This window comes from Thunnus thynnus, chromosome 8, assembly GCF_963924715.1.
Source record: "Thunnus thynnus chromosome 8, fThuThy2.1, whole genome shotgun sequence".
NCBI classification, from domain to species: Eukaryota; Metazoa; Chordata; class Actinopteri; order Scombriformes; family Scombridae; genus Thunnus; species Thunnus thynnus.
The window spans coordinates 6,326,493-6,345,420 of NC_089524.1; the positions used below are offsets into that span (position 1 = coordinate 6,326,493).

An 18,928-nucleotide genomic window follows, 5' to 3' on the forward strand; every position below is an offset into this window, starting at 1 on the left:
GAGGGATTTGTGCTCCAGGATACTTCAGCAGTGAAGCATGTTTGCAAACAAAAGAGTCTTTTTACTTCTCCAACCACAAGTCGACTCCTTTTACTTCCCAAAGTACGTCACCTTTAACATGAGTTTTATTGTTGCTGGTAACGCTGTTAACATTGGATGTCCTGTCTTTTGTCTGATGAAGACACGCAAAGGTCAAAAGTTGAAGAGATATCTCAGGATTAGAACCATTTGTTCTGGACTTGAGAAATATTTATTGAGAATGAGAATCAGTTTTATTGGCCGAGTATGTTTATGCACAAGAGGAATAGACTGCGGTTTCTAGAGGCTCTCAATGTGCTTACGCACAAAATGAAAGACACATGCACAACAAGTTGGACAAAGATAATTGAATATTAACATGTCAATATAAAGTACATGTGGGTGAAAAAACAGATACGAACATATAGAAACAACATATTATGTTTGTATACTGGTGAAAACCATTTCTGTTAACTGTAAACAGGATACAAATAGTGCAAAGGTGTGAAAGAGTGCTTAAATAAATACTGAATGGGTAGAAAAGCTGCATATTTTGTATTTTAAACTAAAATAATTATATATATTTTTATTATCAGCTGTAATATTTAACTACCAGCTTCACTTTTCACTTTTTTACTATCTTGCTGTTATTAAATTATCTTTATGTTATGTTCTCTTTTATTCTTTTAAAAACATTTATACATTTATGTTCTGGAAATATAAGTTGACACTTTTAACACCTTTAACATGACTGTATTCATACTGTACCTGCATCATCAGTCATGTTGTTTAACTGTATTGTTTGTATGATTTTCATCACAGTGTAGTATGTTTTTAACTATATTATATTATTTTAACTATTCTAGGATGCTGAACAACATCAGGCAAAGGTACCGCTGATAAAAACTAGCCTTTTGACTAACTTGGGTACATTTACATTTGTTTAAATGTTGATTAATTATCAAATAAAGTAAATTAATTAATGAAATCTATCACTTGAAAAATAGGATTTACTGTCATTACTGATGTTACATCAAAGTGACCTTTGCAATCTGAACCCCACTTGACCTTTTGACTTGACTTATCGTTTCCCACACACACACACACACACCTAGACACACACACACACACACACACACACGTTTACTTAGGTCACTTTTGGGGACATTGCATATACTTACATTCGTTTCCTGGAACCACTGGCCCAAAAAAATCATGTTTTTTACCCAATTAGGGACGCAACGTTTAGTGTTAAGTCTGAAAGTAGGCTAGGTCAGAAACACACACGAGCACACAAATCTCTTTTCTTTTCCTTCCATGGTGAAGCTGCAGATCTCCTGGAGGCCCGCGGAGGTCGCTCTGCTCTCTCCCTCCTCTCCTTCTCCGGCTCTCCGCTACGACTCTCCCTCCACTCCCCTCATCCTCCCTCAGATACACTACAGCACAGAGAAGAAAAAAAAATCTGATCAAGCTTTTCCGGTCTGCTAGCCCTAATTTCCTCTCAAGACCTCTGGCGTTGGAGCTGAGCGGACGCGCAGGCAGAGAGAGAGAGAGACAGAGAGAGAGAGAGGAGGAAGAAGTGGGGCAGTGGACGCGCAGCTCAACCCCGCACGCCTGTGTACGGTGTCTCCAAACGGGTGACTGCGTCGGATAAATGCATCCTGTCCTGTCGGTGGTGTAATGAAATGAGCCCAGAGAGGAGCGTGTGAGGGGAGAGCAGAATGGTTTGGCGGATGGGAGCGCACACGGTTCTCGCCGCGGCCGCTCCGTGCTCTCCCATCTCCGTGAAGCCGACACACAGCGCCCGCCGATGCACGTCCTCCTCCCGGCCGTCCCGCTGCACCCACCTCCGGGTATTTGTCCGACTCGTCATTACATAACTCGGCGTCTTTGTCGCTCGTACTGACTTCATTTTCCCAAAATCAGAAAGGGGAGATATATCGTGTTTACCGCGCGAGCGGCAGAAGCAGCAGGCGACGACGCGGCGGCGGTACGAGCTGGATTTAAAGCCGGACTCTGCTGCCTGTGCTGTCGTGGACTGGAGGACTAGCAGGAGGACACATTGAGGGTGGAAACCTGAGTCCAGCGGTGATGAGAACTCACTCCGAGCGGATTTCGCTGGTGTGCTGCCAGAAGCATCTGGAAAGGATAACACAGGGATACACTCCCCCTCCAGAGGACCAGAGGATAATTCACATCTCAGACATTTCAGTGTGTCAGCTCTGTAGCTGCTGAGTGATGTCTTTAAGCTTGTGTTTTAATGTGAACTTGCCCTGAGTGGCACAATTTGGGTCCTTAACAAGATTTCCTCCTCGCACCAGTCGGTTTTTTTGGACATGTTGGATTAACTGTGGTGCTTCCAGTAAGTGATTAAAGGACGAGAGAGCATCTTCAATCAGAAACCACAACAGATCAGTAAATCCTGCAAGGTTTTTTTTTTTCCTTCGTAGCTATGCAGTGAAGATGTGTGCAGCCAGGTTCAGCGGCTGTCTCAATGGCTGTGCCGAGGAGGCCGCCGGTGGTGCCGCGGGGGCTGCTGGTCCGGTCATTGCCTCCAGGATGCTGGACTGGACAGAAGCAGGTCCCCGCATCCTCCACAGCCTGGAGATGGGCACGGTGATGACCATCTTCTACCAGAAGAAGTCCCAGCGTCCTGAGAGGAGAACCTTCCAGATCAAACAGGACACCAGGCAGATAGTGTGGAGTCGAAACCCGGATAAAGTAGAAGGAGAGAGTGAGTATTTACAGAAATGGTGAAGTACTGGTGGTTTTTTTTATATTGTGTGCTGTCACAGATACTGAAACATGCTGACAAATACAGTAACAGAACACCAGGGACACTTTCTTCTTCTGTGTATGCATGTTTACCAGCAGTGGTTTCCAATCTTACTGGTTTGTTCCCCTTTAAAACAAAGTGCTGCCTACTGGTCACCCATCATCACAGGTTTGAACGTCTCATGTTGTTTTATTTGAAGGATTTTTAGAAGCCTGAAGAGGTGAACCAGTATTTCACAAAAACAAAAAGCAAAAATCTATAACAGAAGTATCTGGTGACATTTACTCTTCTGCTGTCTCGCTATGCAGGAAGTTTTATTGTGCTGGGATTTGTTATTAGTCTTCTGCAGACGTCCCAGTATAATGGAAGGTGAATGGTGTGTGTTGTTTGTTGTGCTCACAGCATTGAAAACTGACATTTAAATAAAACTGGACTCTCTTTGTGGAAACAGTTTCCTGGTGTCACTGTCAACACTTTTCATTGGGACTATTTCTCCTGTGGAAACTACTTCCAGTGAGAACTGTTAACACTGAAGTCTCAGTGTTGTCCAGAGTAACGGGGACATTGTTTCTAGAAAGACAGGCTCCTCTTTACTTCGGTTTTTTAATGCGTCCAGCACGACCAACAGAGTTCCATTTACTTGGTTCGTATTTGAAAGAGCAGCTGATGTTTCTGAGGTTTGTACGTCAAAATCTTGGCACAAAACCGAAACCTTCTGCATTACTAGACGGCAAAGTGAGAAAACGTCTTTGTTATTTGAGTGAACTGAACCTTTAAATCATGCACACACAAGAAGAATCTAGGGTGGGTACAGGATCTCATTATTTTTTATGTACCTACTAAAATGTGTCCACATGAGTAATGAAACTGTCAGATACTAAACGTTGGCGTTTGTTTGCTCATTCTTTGATCGGATTGTTTCTGATTTTAAATCAGAATTTTGCTACTTTGTTATTTAGACAAATTTCTTTTGCAGCTGTTTGTGTTTAGACATCATAACAACATTTAGAGAACTTTTGCTTCTTTTCTTTTTAAATTTTAGAAAAAGGTTTGTAGGAAAACGTTAATATTTTCTCAAAGAACGGCATCAAAAAAGTATCTTGACGAAATAATTTTAGCACAAGATCCACTTACTAGCTTTTCTAGGGCTTTCAACCACATTTTCACAGTCTTCATCATTGGAGGGAGTTGGTTTTAGCTGCGATATATGTTACCTAAATATGGAACTTTGGTCACATGATAACAGCTGGTTGTATGTAGTTTCATATATTATACATTTCATCATGCTAACTAAGCAAATTCTGTTCACTGAGGACAACCATGAAATGTGGTTGAAAGCTCTGAAAAAAGCTCTTGATTTAAGACTCTGTTTAGAGCTGTGATGATTAGTTGATCAAATAGATCAATCTTTAACTATTTTGATAATCGTTTTAGTCATTTTTTAATCAAAAAGGCCAAATATTTGCTGGTTGCAGCTCCTCACATGTGAAATAATGGTTTTCTTTGTCATACATGACAGTAAACTGATTATATTTGGGTTTTAAATTGTTGGTCAAACAAAAAAACACATATGAAGATGTAACCTTTGATTCTGGGAAATTATAACGGACATTTTTCACTATTTTCTGACATTTCATAGACATATTTGATCAATGGAGAAAATTATTTGCAGATTAATTGATAATGAATGTAATTTTAGTCGCAGCCTTAACAATGTTGTCAAAATACTATTTTAAAGCTCAAGATTTTTAAGGCAATAGTAGCACTCGAATCAAAGAAATTCAAACGACAGATCAGAGACGGAGATCTCAAACCCTGCACCTTCTAAATCCTCAACTGTCTATATTGATATGGCTCTGGATACCATCAGGGCTAAGTAGAAAAACATGTCTTTTTATAATGTTGGTGAACTGGCCCTTTAAAAAAAAACAGGCTTGTTTTGATCCTTTCTGCATGTATGTCTGCTGTAAAGGTGCAAGAATGAGAATCGCTGCATGTGACTCATGCATGTGGTAGTTTGATGTCCCTTTACGCCCCCCTCCTCGCCCTCCCATCCTGACCCAAACTTGCAGCTGACGCACTGTCACCGACCCCTCAGCGGACAGACAGATCGCGACCCTGTGACCCCTTCTTCCTCCATGTCAGCCTCCCAGTAGCTCTCCAGAGAGAGTAGAGTGCGTGCTGCTGTTGCCACATTGATCCTGAGTCCTCGCTCAGCTCTGAGCTTCCTGTCTGTCCTCTTGAGTGACTGACTGACTGACTGATTGTGGTCTGAGGCGGCCTGCTGGAATAGAGTCAAGTGTCAGTGGTAAACTTAAAGCAGTAGGTTGTTGTTGTGCTTTCAAGTCGGCCTGTCGGAGCACCGTTCTGCCTGTCTGGGGTGTGGAGGCTATTGTCTGCGCCCTGGATTTTGTGGCCTGGGGGAGGATTTGTTACACTGTCTGTTAGCACCGAGAAAACTTATGGCATTCACAACTGGCATGATAGAGTTTCCTTCTGTCTGCCATGTGTTATTCTAACTCTCAGACTTTATGGTAGCATGTTGTAAAAAAAAAAAAAAAAAACCTTTAGAGTCCTCCTCTATAAGAGAGAAATAGGTTTATTGAGAAGTCTGGCAGCCGAAGGTGACACTTTTTTATTCTCCTTCACTTTTGTGTAATTTCTACGGTGGCCCAGAGAGGTCAACACACTGCAAATTAACAAAATGAAAGCAAATTAAGAAAACACCCTCACCAGCTTGACAACACATGTGCAGAATTTATAAGAAAACAAAGAAATGAATCCTGAAAAAATTGAGAAACACATTATAATTCAATTTGACAACATAAGCAAATTACAGTGCATTTACATACTTGGTTGTTTTTTCTGTATTTGCAATGTGTTGCATTATTTGTAGGGTATTTCTGTATTTGCAGGGTGTTCCTGTGTTTTACACTGCGTTTCTGTATTTATAGTACGCTTCTGTTTTTGCAGTGCATTTCTGTATTTGCAGCTTGTTTCCATATTTGTAGCACATTTACATATTTAGTTGTTTTTTCTGTATTTGCAGGGAATTTTTATATATTTGTAGTGTGTTTCTGTATTTGCAGCGTGTTTCTGCTCTTGGTTGTCTTTTCTGCATTTTCAACATGTTTCTGTATTTTCAGCCTTCAGCGTGTTTACCTATTTGGTTGTTTTTTTCTGTATTTGCAGTGCGTTTTCTGTATTTATTGCACTTTTCTGTATTTGCAGTGCGTTTCTATATTTGTAGCGCGTTTCTGTATTTTCAGCATGTTTACCTATTTGGTTGTTTTCTTTGTATTTGCAGTGTGTTTCTATATTTGTAGCACATTTCTGTATTTTCAGTGTGTTTTCTGTATTTGCGGCGCGTTTCTGTATTTGGTTGTTTTCTGTTTTTGCAGCACATTTCGCAACGAATCCTCCACATTAAACAACTGTTTGACCGTGCACTCCAGAGCGACTAATGAGAGCGTTTTCTAATCAGGCACCTCTGTCAGCAGTAATCGGCAGGACAACATCATTTGTCTGCACTTTTCAAACCCGTTACACATCACTGTTAATAAATAATAATGTATTATGATGTGACAACACTGTGGTTAAGGTCTGGTTAGGTTTAGGCACTAAAACCACTTGGTTAGGTTTAAGGAAAGATGATGGTTTGGGTTAAAATGATCACTTGAAACGTTGTGTGGATTAAAGTTACTATTTCCCTTAAAGTTAGGCATTGTTCGTCGTCATGGCAACAATAAACACCATGACAGTCGTAGTTACGTTTTTAAAAAAAACTGTCCTCACTCGCGGTTGGAAACGGGAAGCAAATGACAGTCTCCTGCAGCTAAGTCTGCTAAGTCTATCCATCCACCCAACCCCCCACCTCCGAATGAGGTCATACTTATTACAGCCACTAGATGGCGTCTGTCAGTCAAACGTAACTATAGGTCGTTTTTGGCGACTGACATTACGACCAATTGTGTCGTTGTTCTATTGGAGACGTTTGGTCAAATTGGTGAATGTGTTTCTCAATTTGCTCGTATTTTATTTCTTTTAAATGCTGTTTATGTGTTGTCAAACTGAAAAAGATGTTTTCTTCTTTATAATATTGTGTTTTTATAAGTTGCAGTGTGTTTAGCTCTCAGGACCTCCGTAGTTTTCTCTTATTTTGCATTTCCAGAAGTCAACCCCTCTTTCCATGAAAGCTCAGAGACTAATGGCTGCTGCACACATGTAGGTGTTTTTCCTTCTCAGGGAGCCCTCATCAATTATTTATCCATAATCATAAATCGCATAAACGGCGCCTTTGCTAATCCACAGGGCAACATCCTCTGTATGAGCCCAAGCGTGCATGTAAACACAGCGAGCACCTACACTGCTCAATCACACCAAATCTACACACCGGTTAAAAACACTGCTTTCACACAAACACACACGCGTTTTCATAACCCACAAACGCCTCTTTACAAACAGCCTCCCTCTGGACAACCCCACCACTACATTCCTGGAACTCAGCAGGTCTCGCCTTCACTTTATCTCCCACAGCTCTATCTTTCAGCTACCCACCTCTTTTCCCCTCCTCCACTACCGTCTCACTATTTTCCTCCAGCTGTCCTCTCCCAATTCCCCCCCCCCCACACCTCCCACGTCCACCTAAACACCCATCTCCTTTCCAGATTTTCTCTGACCTCCCGTATCACTTTCTCAGTCTGTTTTCTTTCACTTTCTTTTTTGCATTTTCAAGGTCACTCACCTGATGCTTTGGTCTTTTGTTCCCAGAAATCTCGGTCATATTTATTTAACTGACCCCCTCTCTCTGTCTACACTCACCTCCCCCCTTCTCTCCTTTTTTTTTTCCTTCCTCTGTTTTTGTTGCCTGATACTTTTTTTTTTCTTCTGTTTGCTTTAAAATAAAGTTTCTCCCTCGGCTTTGCTACACGCACACACACACACACACACACACATCTAATCAGTGTTTTTCTTTGAGATGAGCTCTTTGGCAAACAGTGGAGGTATTAAATCCTGAGGCACAGGAAGTGTGGGGTTATCAGGGAGTGTCTAACTTCCTGTCTCAGATTGAAGGACTGGCTGGCTGCAAGAAAACAAAAGGCCCAGCATCTTCTGCAGGAAGTACAGACAAGGACCTACAAATGAGGCGCTGTGGATGCCTGAGACACTCAGGGTCATTTGCACCAACAAGAAATTGTTTAAACCACAATTAGGTCATCAGGTTTAAACCACTTTGCAAATACGGGGGGCGTCTCAGACCTTTTACTTAACCTGAGAATCCCCTGATGACCTCAAAATCACAATGTTTGGGGTCTGCAAAATTAAGCTAAACATTTTCAGTTTATGTATGCTGTAAAGTTTATTTGCATGTTGAAAGGTGAGGAGTCGTACTTGAAAATGCAACAGCCAGTGAACAGTCCAAGTACAGTTTATCTCATGGATATAATACCAGACCCGCAGGTTATAGTTGTGCAAACTATTTGCAAAAGTAGCCTTTGTTAAGTTTTTAAAGCTCAATAAATATAAAGCAGTCCGAATGCAGATTTAAAGTCCTCAAACAGTCTTAATATCACTAACCAAATAATTAAAAGACAACCATCTGAATTGTAACCCTGCATTGCAAAAAAAACTATACTAAACCCAGTTTTTGTGAGATTTGAATGTTTCCATAAATACATTTTTTGTTGCATGTTAATCCAGTTTAGGTGCTCGTTGTTATCACAAGTCTGCACATCATGTTAGAACTAAAATGTAACTTTGACAGAAAGGAGTACAGACTTGATGTTCACTATGATTGATTACACAACTGTAGAAGAGCCTGCTAATTGATTGATAGCATACATGTGTAAATGAATGGAAACCACCGGCTGCCTGGAAAGTAGGAAATAAACACAGAGACAGAACACAATTAAGTTCCACCCAGCCTGGAGGGAAAACAGTTCATCGCTCTCCATTTGACTTTGTACTGAGTTGAAGGTTTAAGTTTATTTATTTAATGTGCAAAATCACACCAGGGTGTCTCAATACACTTAACAGCAGTGAAACAATGGTGTCTTGTCACTTCTGTCTGCTAGAAAACTACAGAAAAACGCCTAAAAGCTGCTGTGTGTTGGGATGCACTTTCAACAGGGTAGAGAACCCAGAACTAAGTTTTCATAAGCTGCCAAACTGAAAAACTGAGTCTTTAAGAAGGACAAAAGTGATTAAAGTTACAGAGAACACACATGTTGAAAGTAAAAACAGAACAGCTGTTTAATTGAAAGTTATGTGGTGTTTGTAAAAGACGTTTAAGTCACAGAATAGCTAACCTGCATTCAACTGAAATGCTAACTGTTAAAAGAGCCTTCTATACAGTTATGTTGTCTCTACTGTGGATGTGATGTGATGTCAGCCTTTGTTTTTTATGTATTGCATCATAACATATAGAATGTAACGTGTTTCAGGATATGCTATAAACTAACTTTTCCTCTCTGGTAGACAAAGGGTGCTGAAATAATCCTTTGACATGCTGAAATCTAATGTTTTTAGCTAGCTTGGCCCTCGGTTGCATAGCTAGCTTAGCCCTTGGTTGCATAGCTAGCTTAGCCCTTGGTTGCATATTATTCTCCTCCGGTGGGTGTGTTTTCCAGAGTGACTTGTTGCATTCTGTCTCTGCAAAAACCTAAAACTGTACAGCATGAGTTCAAAAAAATGTCAGCCAAAACACAAAATACACATGATTTGTTGTTACGATTATATTTTTGATACTTTTTATTTATTTTCTTAGCAGAAGCCATTAAATCAGAATGAATCCTCTCAGCCTGCTGTTTTTTTGTCACATTTCTTGCAGCGTAACTGTTCTAGCTGTGTTTGCTGCCCCTGGTGGTCCATACAAACTTTGAACCAGACTCAAATATTTACTAAAACTCACTTGCAGTTACCAGCAGTAACCAGTTATCTCCAAACCAGGACAGAAATGGTGATGATCATAGTTTGATATCATCCTTTAAAGACTAAGAATTTTCATTAAACCTGGTCGGGTTAAACTTCCGTGTAGCCAAATTATGCAGCCACTGTTGAATCTATCAGCTCATCAATAAAGAGTTTAATTGTACTTTAGAAGTTTTGAGCAGTAGAGCTGACATTAATCCAGGTTTACAGTCAATCCTAACTGCTGAACCCAACTTCCAGACTCTCTAACTCCACCCTGCCTGTTTATTAGCATCTTTTATTTCCTCATCTATCCATTCATTCATCTTTTAACCTTATTTCTTTCTTATTTTTCACTCCTTACTCCCATCTTTATAATGTCAGAGTAGCCTTCTGCCATCTGGCAGGGAGTGATGTCACCAGCTGTACCAGGAACAGTTTGTTTCACTGGAAATAAGCAGCAATTATCAACGGCTGGTGGTTTCAGGTCAGCAGTGCACATAACTTGTGGTGCGTTCAGGAACTCTCATTCAGTCCGAGCGGTGTCTGCGTAGCGCTGACAGCTGGTCGGCCCCGGGGGAAAAAAGAAAGAAAGACGCGGTTTATGAGCTTCTTTGTTGAAATATAAAATGATGTGATGCTTGTTTTCTTTGCAGTTTTATTTCTAGGAGGCTTTTGACAGTTTCTTCTACTCTGATGTATCTCCAGTTGGCCCACCGTGTGATTCCCCTCACCTCTCCTTTCCTGTTGCGTTTATCAAAATTTACATCAGAGAGGCGTTCTCCGAAGTATGTGTGTGTCTTTATCACAACCATGTTTACAGCCTGGACCAGGATTAAAGGCCGCAGTGGGAGGAATTATACTATGCGTGCATGTGTGTGTGTGCTTTTTGTACTCTCCTTATCTATCTGTGTCTATGTAGTGTGCAGTGCAGAGGGTGTGTTAAAGCAGTCATGGTGAGCGAAGTGTAACATTTGGCGAGCTGCGTGCCTGTTTGCCTTATTGTCCAACGTCCAGACTAAATGGCAGGAAGTAATAAAGGGAAAGACCAGAGGAAAACAAATACCAGGTTTTGGAGGATATTTTTAATATTCGCTTGGAAAGAAAATCAACTTGGAGTCTAGTTTTCTCTGAGCGTGCAGCTCTTTGTAACTTATGAAAAACGCTGTAGAAAGTAAAGGGAACTGCTTTCTAATAAGCCGCCGTGTATAAAAGATTTGTGAGTTATAATTAATGGTTATATTAGAGCTGAGTATCATTTGAAATGATCTGATAACCAGCATTAAATATACACGTGGAACACTTAATGATCATTTCCCAGCAGTTATAAATGTTAGCACATTATTAATAAATCATAACGGTTCCAACTTACATCATCAATTCAAGGGCTGCAACTACTGATTATTTCCTTATTGACTAATCTGTCTGTTATTTTCTAGAGTAATCAATTACTTGTTTGGAAAATGTGGATCAATGTTAGAGCCTAAAATGTCTCGTGTAATTTTTTTTTCTTATTGTCAACGAATCTCATTCAAAGAGCAATAAAAGAAAGGCTTAAAAAGGCTCAGTAATTTCCTAAAAGAGGTGGACACTGTAGTTTTTGGTAAATGTTATTTTAAACAGGAGGAAATAGTGCATTTTTGGGGGGGGGGGACTATTTTCAGCTGTGGATGAATCCATTTGGTGTTTCTATTGAGTATTTCTGGCAGCAGGACAGTGTCTGTGGGATTGAGTCAAACTACAGTGTTTGTGTTCGTGGTAATGAAGCAACATGTCACCCGGTGCAGTGATGTGGCTCATCGATGTGTTTTTGGACAATAATGGAGCTCTGTGACACAAAAGAATAAGATTTAGCAGAGATAATACTTGTTAGCAGATCAATTTATTTTTATTTTTGGCCTTTTCATTGGGGTTTGTTGACTTATTTAAAGCACTAGCTAAAATGACAAAGCAAGTTTCATGCTGGCGGAGGATAAACTGCCAAACAGATCCGTGTCAACTCAATGATCAGGCTTCTATCTGATCTGTAAAGTATTAGTAAATGATTAATTGATTATTTATAAAAACCACTAGTTTGAACTTCTGTGTTACAAGGTCAGTTATGTGTGCTGCTGCTGCTTCTTCTAACACTGAACCTCCTCTCAGTAAAGTATGGATGGTTTCCATCTGAGGATCGCTGAGTTTTTCTCTTAATCTCATGCCAAGCGTGCTCCCTGTCATCTCCACATGCAGGAGGCTCAGATAGGAACCAGATTTCTCCTCTGAGCTGTTTGATTCAGTATTATATCCAACCTGCTGAGGACGCCTCGCTGTGGCTCAATAAAGAGCAATAACAGGCTTAGATTGTTCCTTTCCTGTGTTTTCTACCTGTTGGACAGATAACTTTATCCTAGTGGGAAGTTTTGATACTAAATGGGGGGGAAAAAAAGCTGTTTGGATTTCTCTATTCTTTCTACTTTATTCCTGTTTTTCTTTTAGTTGAAGCTCCTCTAAGATGACAAATAGCATCCAAGCTCTGTGTGTGTGTGTGTGTGTGTGTGTGTGTGTTACATAGTAGGTCTGTGTGTTTATGTGTGTTTGCACAAGACATCTGCTATGTCAATGAGCCGGGGTTTTCTTTGTGGGTGTGTCAACGGCTGCAAGTGTCAAAGTGGAGTCCAGAGTTTACATCATACTCTGCGGTCTGGTTGGCCGACTCGTTAACCCTCCTGATGCAACATATTCTGACTGTTCATTCTTTTTATTTTTATGAATTAGAACAGGTACAAATTAGTGCATAAAACCTTCCACGAGTGCAGATTTTAATCTTTTTTTAAATGTAAAAGTAGAAACAGCTGTTATCTCAAAATGTGTGAATCAAGCTTCTTGCACTTGTATGATTTTAGATATTCAGACTATTGTTTGACATGAAAAAAAACAACAACTTGGATTCATATTTCTACAATTGCAGAATGCAAATTTTCATTTAGCAGACGTGGCTGCGGAGCTTCGGCCAAAAGGATAAAGCAAAGTTAGAGCTGAAATTGTGCTGGAAATTACAAAATGCTGTCATGTATTAGTGATAAACTGTAGACAAACCCAATGAGTCAGAAAAACATTCCTGGAAAAAAAAAAGATAAAAAGCTTAAATCATCCAATAATCTATATACATACTCCCTAATATTAAGATTTAGGATTAACTTTATTATTTTAATAATCAGTCCACAAGTAACTTCCAGTCCCTCAAATATCTGAATTTAATGCCTCAGATTTCCCTTTAATTGCAAGTTTATGACTAATTTATTCAATAAAATTAGTAAAACAAAAGTGCAGATTCCTGTTTTTTAAAAGTTATTTGAGTCTAAATGCTGAGCTGTTTGGTTTAAATGTAGAATCTTGACACAAAAAATATTCTTGCATAATTTTCAATATATTATGAGTGTTTGACAAAAAAAAAGAAATTTGGATCTATATTTCTACACGTGCAGAATAAGAAAAGTGGCTGTAAACTTCAAACTAACTGATAATGACAGCTAAGAGCTGAATTTGTGCATGAAATCTAGAAATGATTCCATGTAATGGTGACAAAACCAGTTTTCAAAGAGGTAAACAAATGCCAAACCTAATCAATCAAACAAACATCCCCTAAAAACACCTTAATCATCCCGTAATCTGAACACAAACCCTTCATTTAAACTCCCTGTTCCGCCTCAAATGAGCCTTTATTTTGAAGTTTAAGGGGAAAGCTACTTATATAAACATTCAATTATGTTAATAAAACTATAAATTATTTAAAAAAAAGAGCAAATTAATGAGTGAAAGCAACATTTAGGGCTTCACTTTGGTCTTTTTAGGGCTTGTTTATTACTGAATGAAAGTTTGAAGTCGCCTTTAAGGCATAAAATTAAAGGTTTGATCGGAATGTGGAGTAAAATTGGAAAAATGACCTTTGGCTGCAGAGTTGACACTGTGTGTTTGTGTGGCTGCTGCAGACATTTAGAGCGTCCTGCTTCCGACAGCTGAAATGTTTGTGCATCTGTTTTGGGGTTTTCTGGACTCTCTCTCTCACACACACACACACACACACACACACACACTACATTTGTTCAACTCTCCAGCAGCAGATTTCTGTGTGTTTGGCACGGAAATGAACAACGTGCCATACTGTGATTTATGGTTGTGCATATTTGTGTTCATGCAACACTATCCTTCCTTCCTCTCTCCCTCCTCCAGTTGACATACGAGAAATCCGGGAGCTGCGGTTGGGAAAGGGCTCCCGCGATTTTGAGCGCTACCCGGAGGAGGCTCGTAAACTGGACTCCGCCCTCTGCTTCATTGTGCTCTACGGCCTGGAGTTTCGCCTCAGGACGCTCAGTGTTGCTGGTCAGTGTGTGTATATGTGTGTGTGTGTGTGTGTGTGTGTGCTCACAGTCCTCTGCAGTACTAGAAGTTACACTCAGTTATTATGTGATCAGTTAAAGGTGCCATGTGGAGTTTTCTTGTAAACATAAAAAGCTTTTTCTTCCTCATAAAAACATTTGTAAATCTCATTTTTAATTAATTTTAAATCCTGCATTGTTTACATGAGTGTTTACAAGATTGTAGTCTTCTTCTTCACTGCCTTTGTTGGCACATCGCTGCATTTCTTGGTGCGTTACAGCCACCTGTAGATCAGTGGAATAGTGTGAAACCATTGGCAGGACTGTGTATGGCATCACCTGCATCCCTGCTACAAACTAAATGGCGACTCACTCATAGATAAACTGCTCCACAGCACTTCTAGAAGTCAGAAACTCCACAGGATATAAAATCGGTGCAGTCTATGTGTTGTTTGATTGAGCCTCTTTTTAGAAACACGCTTTTATTGAAAGTATAAACCTGGTTTATCAGGTCTTATGTTTGCAATTTTGGCCACATCTTGGAACACTTAACCGTCACGGTAACAAGAATAACGAGCAGTCAGAAGATCTGACAGGTTGGAATGTGTTTGTCTAACAAGGTTAGACAAACACATTTTGAATAACAATGAAATTATAACACAAACTTTAAACTCTGACAACCTGCTTGTGTTTGATGCCCCGTTTGACCAGATCATAACTTATAAAAATGATGGACAAAACTACAAGCATAAGACCAAAGTTATAAGTAATAAACTACAATTAGCCTTTAAAAGAACTTTTACATAAACATTAATTCAAGCTGCTTGTCTGCTAAACTTGCAAACTGAAATTTGGAGGACAAGAAGTCTCCAGAGACACTTTCAGATTTTTCTTTGTGTGTGTCGTCCTTCTGTGTTTTTGCAGCCTTTAGTGAAGAGGAGGTCAACATGTGGATCACTGGTCTCAACTGGCTGATGACTGATACTCAGAGAGCACCTGCACCACAGCAGATAGACAGGTGTGTGCTGATGTCTACGACTGTTCTGTGTATTTATGTCCAAAAATGGCTTGAAATTTATCAAACGCCTTCTTGAGTCAGAACAAGGAAAGAGTAAGAAAACTTAAATAAACTAAAAAATGGATTAAAATCTATCTTAAGTAGAGTATTCCTTTATCTATCCATAATGAAATGAAGCTGGACTTTTCAGTTCATATTTTCAAAATTAAAAGTGTAGTTAGTTTTAAGTCATGTACTTCACTGAAATGTTCACTTGTGTGTTTGTTTTTAATGCTCTTAACACTTTCCTGTGTGTGTGTGTGATGAGGTGATATCTGGTTGCATTAGAAGAAGTAAGAAACTGGATGGGAAAGGGAGTCGCTGGTCGAAAGAGAGGACAAATATTTGTTTTGGGATGAAAATATTTACTCGAGATGAATATGCGGAGGCGGCTTTTGGCTTCTGTGGTGAGCACAGGAGAACAGAGAGAGGTTGTGAAGATGAGTAGGAGAAAGACAGAGTTTTGTTGTCGACATAATGTGAGCCGGTATATGTTTAGAAACTGTCAGAGGAAATGAAAATTGCTAATTTTGTCTGTTTATGAAGTTGTGTAAACTGTTTGGGGAGTGGATTCATGAGCTGACACCCACAGAAAGGCCCGTTTCAAACTCAGACTCACTACCTGCAACTTTGCTCCTTAAAGCTTCAGTGCAGGAATTTTATATATGAATGAATGTTTGTAACATTCAAGCTCAATGAGTTCACACAATGCTGATTAAGCCTATCACTACCAGGTAAATCCCTCTGTATTTCACAGTATATGGAGTTTTTAATCTGGTGTCTGTGGTGACATTCCCGCACTGGTGCACCAGTAGTGATGCGTTTTACGTCAACCAGCAATGATTGGTTTGCCAGAGCTGAAGGGCGCCGATAGAGCATGTGCTCCAGAGACTTCCGCTGAACAAGCTAGCTAACTTCAGGTTAGCTCTCCACTAACTTGAGGGATAAAATAATTTAATTGTGCGGCTCTTCTAGACTTTCCAAATGTTGTCGGACCAAATGGATCAAATTCTGATAGTGAAATAAGTCATTTCTTGGGAGTTGTGATGCTCAAAACAGTTTATCCACAATTTCACAGCCGCAACAGTAGTGACGAGGAAGTTACACCCAGGTGACCACTATTTACTCTCACTGCCAGAAGGGAGCAAAATCTGACACTGTTATTGTAAAATGCATGTGCTGAGCGAAAATAGAAAAGCGTGGCAACCATAGCAACAGTAACTAAGGACTTATATGCTACGTGCCACTATGTCGGATTGATGGGAAGGATCAGAAACTCATCGGACAACTCAGGAAGGTTGTACGATAACTGAGTTGGTCGTTTTAGGGTTTAAAATGTCGTGCAAAATAATGTTACATCCATTAAATGTGGGTTTGATTACATTTCACAACGGACTTTGGCTGACATGTAGTTTCCATGTTTGCTTGGTTTTCATAACATCTCACATCGCAGCTTTTAGAAAAATCCCAGTTTACCAACTGATGACATAAACGTGATATTAGCAACACGTCATCAGTTGGGCCAAAAAATCCAGTAGAGAACATTATTGTATGTTTGCATTGCAGCAAAATAAATGAAACTAAAATTTCTTCTCTTCAGTCCCTCCAGGAAATTGCAATTTAACGATCGCAATAAATCACTCAAATTCAAGAAATCTCAGCAATATTTGCAAGAGAGAACATTTGCAATTTTGCTAAATTACTGCATTTTTTACGCATGAAATGGCCAAAACAGCTGAGTTGGTTCTGTGATATGCAGTATGCTTTTTATTGAAGGAGGTGTTTACATATAACTCTTCATTGGTAGTAGTTTAAAAATAATCACATTAATTTCCCATTTCCTGCAATTTTACTGCAATTTAGAAAAGCTGCTGCAAAATCAAGCATTTTTGGCTGCGTTTTTAACCCCTCGAGGGTTTGTGTTTTCTTTTCTCTTCACTTTAATTCTTGTAATATTTGCTCTTTCAGTCTTGTGTTTGTCTTTCTCTCCGTCCCTCCCGCTGTAGGTGGCTGAGGAAACAGTTTGAAGTCATGGACAGGAACCACGAGGGCAGGTAGGTGACCCGCCACAAACACATCAACACCCAATCGTAGCCTTTTACAGGGAGTCTGTGATGGATGCTCATCGGCCAGCGTATCGCAGCAGGTGGGACTGTGAAGAAGAAGAAACCAGATCCAGATGTCATCAAAGAGCGTGTTACAGCGCTGTGAGGGATCCACTCTGACCTCAACCTCCACACCCTGAACCTCTAACATATCACACGCTCACACTTTTCTTCATCTTTTATTCTCTCGTGCTCGCATTAATAAGTCCGGGCTTCTGTTTGGGTGGAAGCCGCTCCAGGACAAACAGCCTGCCACCGCCTGATAAGGAGCAGGAAGTGATGCGATGGGGTGGGAGAGGGCAACTTCCTGTCTCCTGTGAAAATAGTAACAGTAACAGTAGCTAGACAGAGGGAAGTGGGAGGAGAGGCAGGTCAGACGTGCCAACGACAGCGATAGTTGACCTCAAAAGATCCTCTCTGCCTTCATGCGCCGACCTGAGTTTATTTTTTTTTTCCTACTACCTGCTTTTTCTCTTCCTTCCTCATCTGTTACCGAAGGCTGATGGTTCATGTGTTTTATTAATCAGCAGAAGTGATTATCCATGTGGCATCTGCCTCCGGAAAAAAACACAGCTTAAAAAACATCAGCAGCTGCAGCAACTCGTGTGCAAAGATGCTTCTACTGATGTGAATCGAGCTTAACACTTAACATAATAATTTCAACCATAAGATCCGTTTATTAGCTGTTTTGGAGCTTTCAATAATATCACATGATCTTCATCAGCACATTGAGTTTTCCCAGTTTCCCGTAGAGGTTGTAGAGATTTAAATTTCCATTTCTTCTGACCACTTTAAGGACTCTGTGCTGGCTTTAAAATCATATTTGAAATATGAATCCTCTACAGTTTCATGACAACTTGGAAAACTGTCTGATAATGAAGATCAAGGGATATGATCGAAAGCTCTTTAACGGCTACTAAATGCACCTTGTGGTGAGATTCTTTTGTCAACTATTGTTTCTAAGAGCAAGGATGAGCTTTTTTAAGCACAACATGATATATTTGTCATAACCAAGTCAGAAGCTTTTGAAAAAGCCACCATGTTGTTTTTAAATGCCTCCGCAGCGGCGGCAGGCATAGTCGGAGGTGATGTCATGTCAATCCCATTCTCTCGTGAACGCGATAATTCAGGAACGCCTTCAGGGAATTTCTTCCAATTTGGCACAAACATCCACTTGGACTCGAGGATGAACTGATTAGATTTTGGTTGGTCAAAAGTCAAGGTCACTGTGACTTAACGTCCGTCCCATTCTCTCTTGAACACGATATCTCAGGAAAGCCTGGAGGGGATTTCAACATCCATATCTGGAGTTTTGTTTAGTGTCATGGCTATAACTTTGTGTTCTATCAGAATCAGCTTAATTGGTCAAACATGTGAACACATACAAGGAAAATACACTTAATACCTTTTATTAAATTCCTTCAAAGTCTTCACTACAAAATGAGTCTGACTGGTTGGCGAGTCGGTATTTCTAGTTTTAGTAATAAAAGAGTGTTTCTGCAGATAACTTGTTGCAGTTGATTCCTGGGAGTTTTATGGAATAATTTGTTTTTTTAATAGATTTGACAAGCACTGCTATCCTGGAAGAGGCAATTTGGTGCACTCATGATTTTACTGTAAAGCTACAATCATTTAAAACACAAAACCAATCAAATGCACAAGTAAAGCAAACATCATGTCAAAATGTTTTCATTTGTCACTCTAA

At 39.9% G+C, this 18,928-nt stretch overlaps 1 protein-coding gene across 2 annotated transcripts in view; it reads left to right on the forward strand.

Moving 5' to 3' along the window:
* The first annotated feature begins 1,923 nt into the window (after positions 1-1,923).
* LOC137187388 (1-phosphatidylinositol 4,5-bisphosphate phosphodiesterase gamma-1-like) overlaps positions 1,924-18,928 on the forward strand; it is a 33,144-nt gene continuing 16,139 nt past the window's right edge. For both annotated transcript variants that reach the window (XM_067596239.1, XM_067596240.1), the window contains exons 1-4: positions 1,924-2,752; positions 13,916-14,065; positions 14,986-15,079; positions 17,125-17,172. In XM_067596239.1, the coding sequence (XP_067452340.1) occupies positions 2,482-2,752; positions 13,916-14,065; positions 14,986-15,079; positions 17,125-17,172 (563 nt within the window). In that variant the 5' untranslated portion in view covers positions 1,924-2,481. The remainder of the gene's footprint in view (positions 2,753-13,915; positions 14,066-14,985; positions 15,080-17,124; positions 17,173-18,928) is intronic.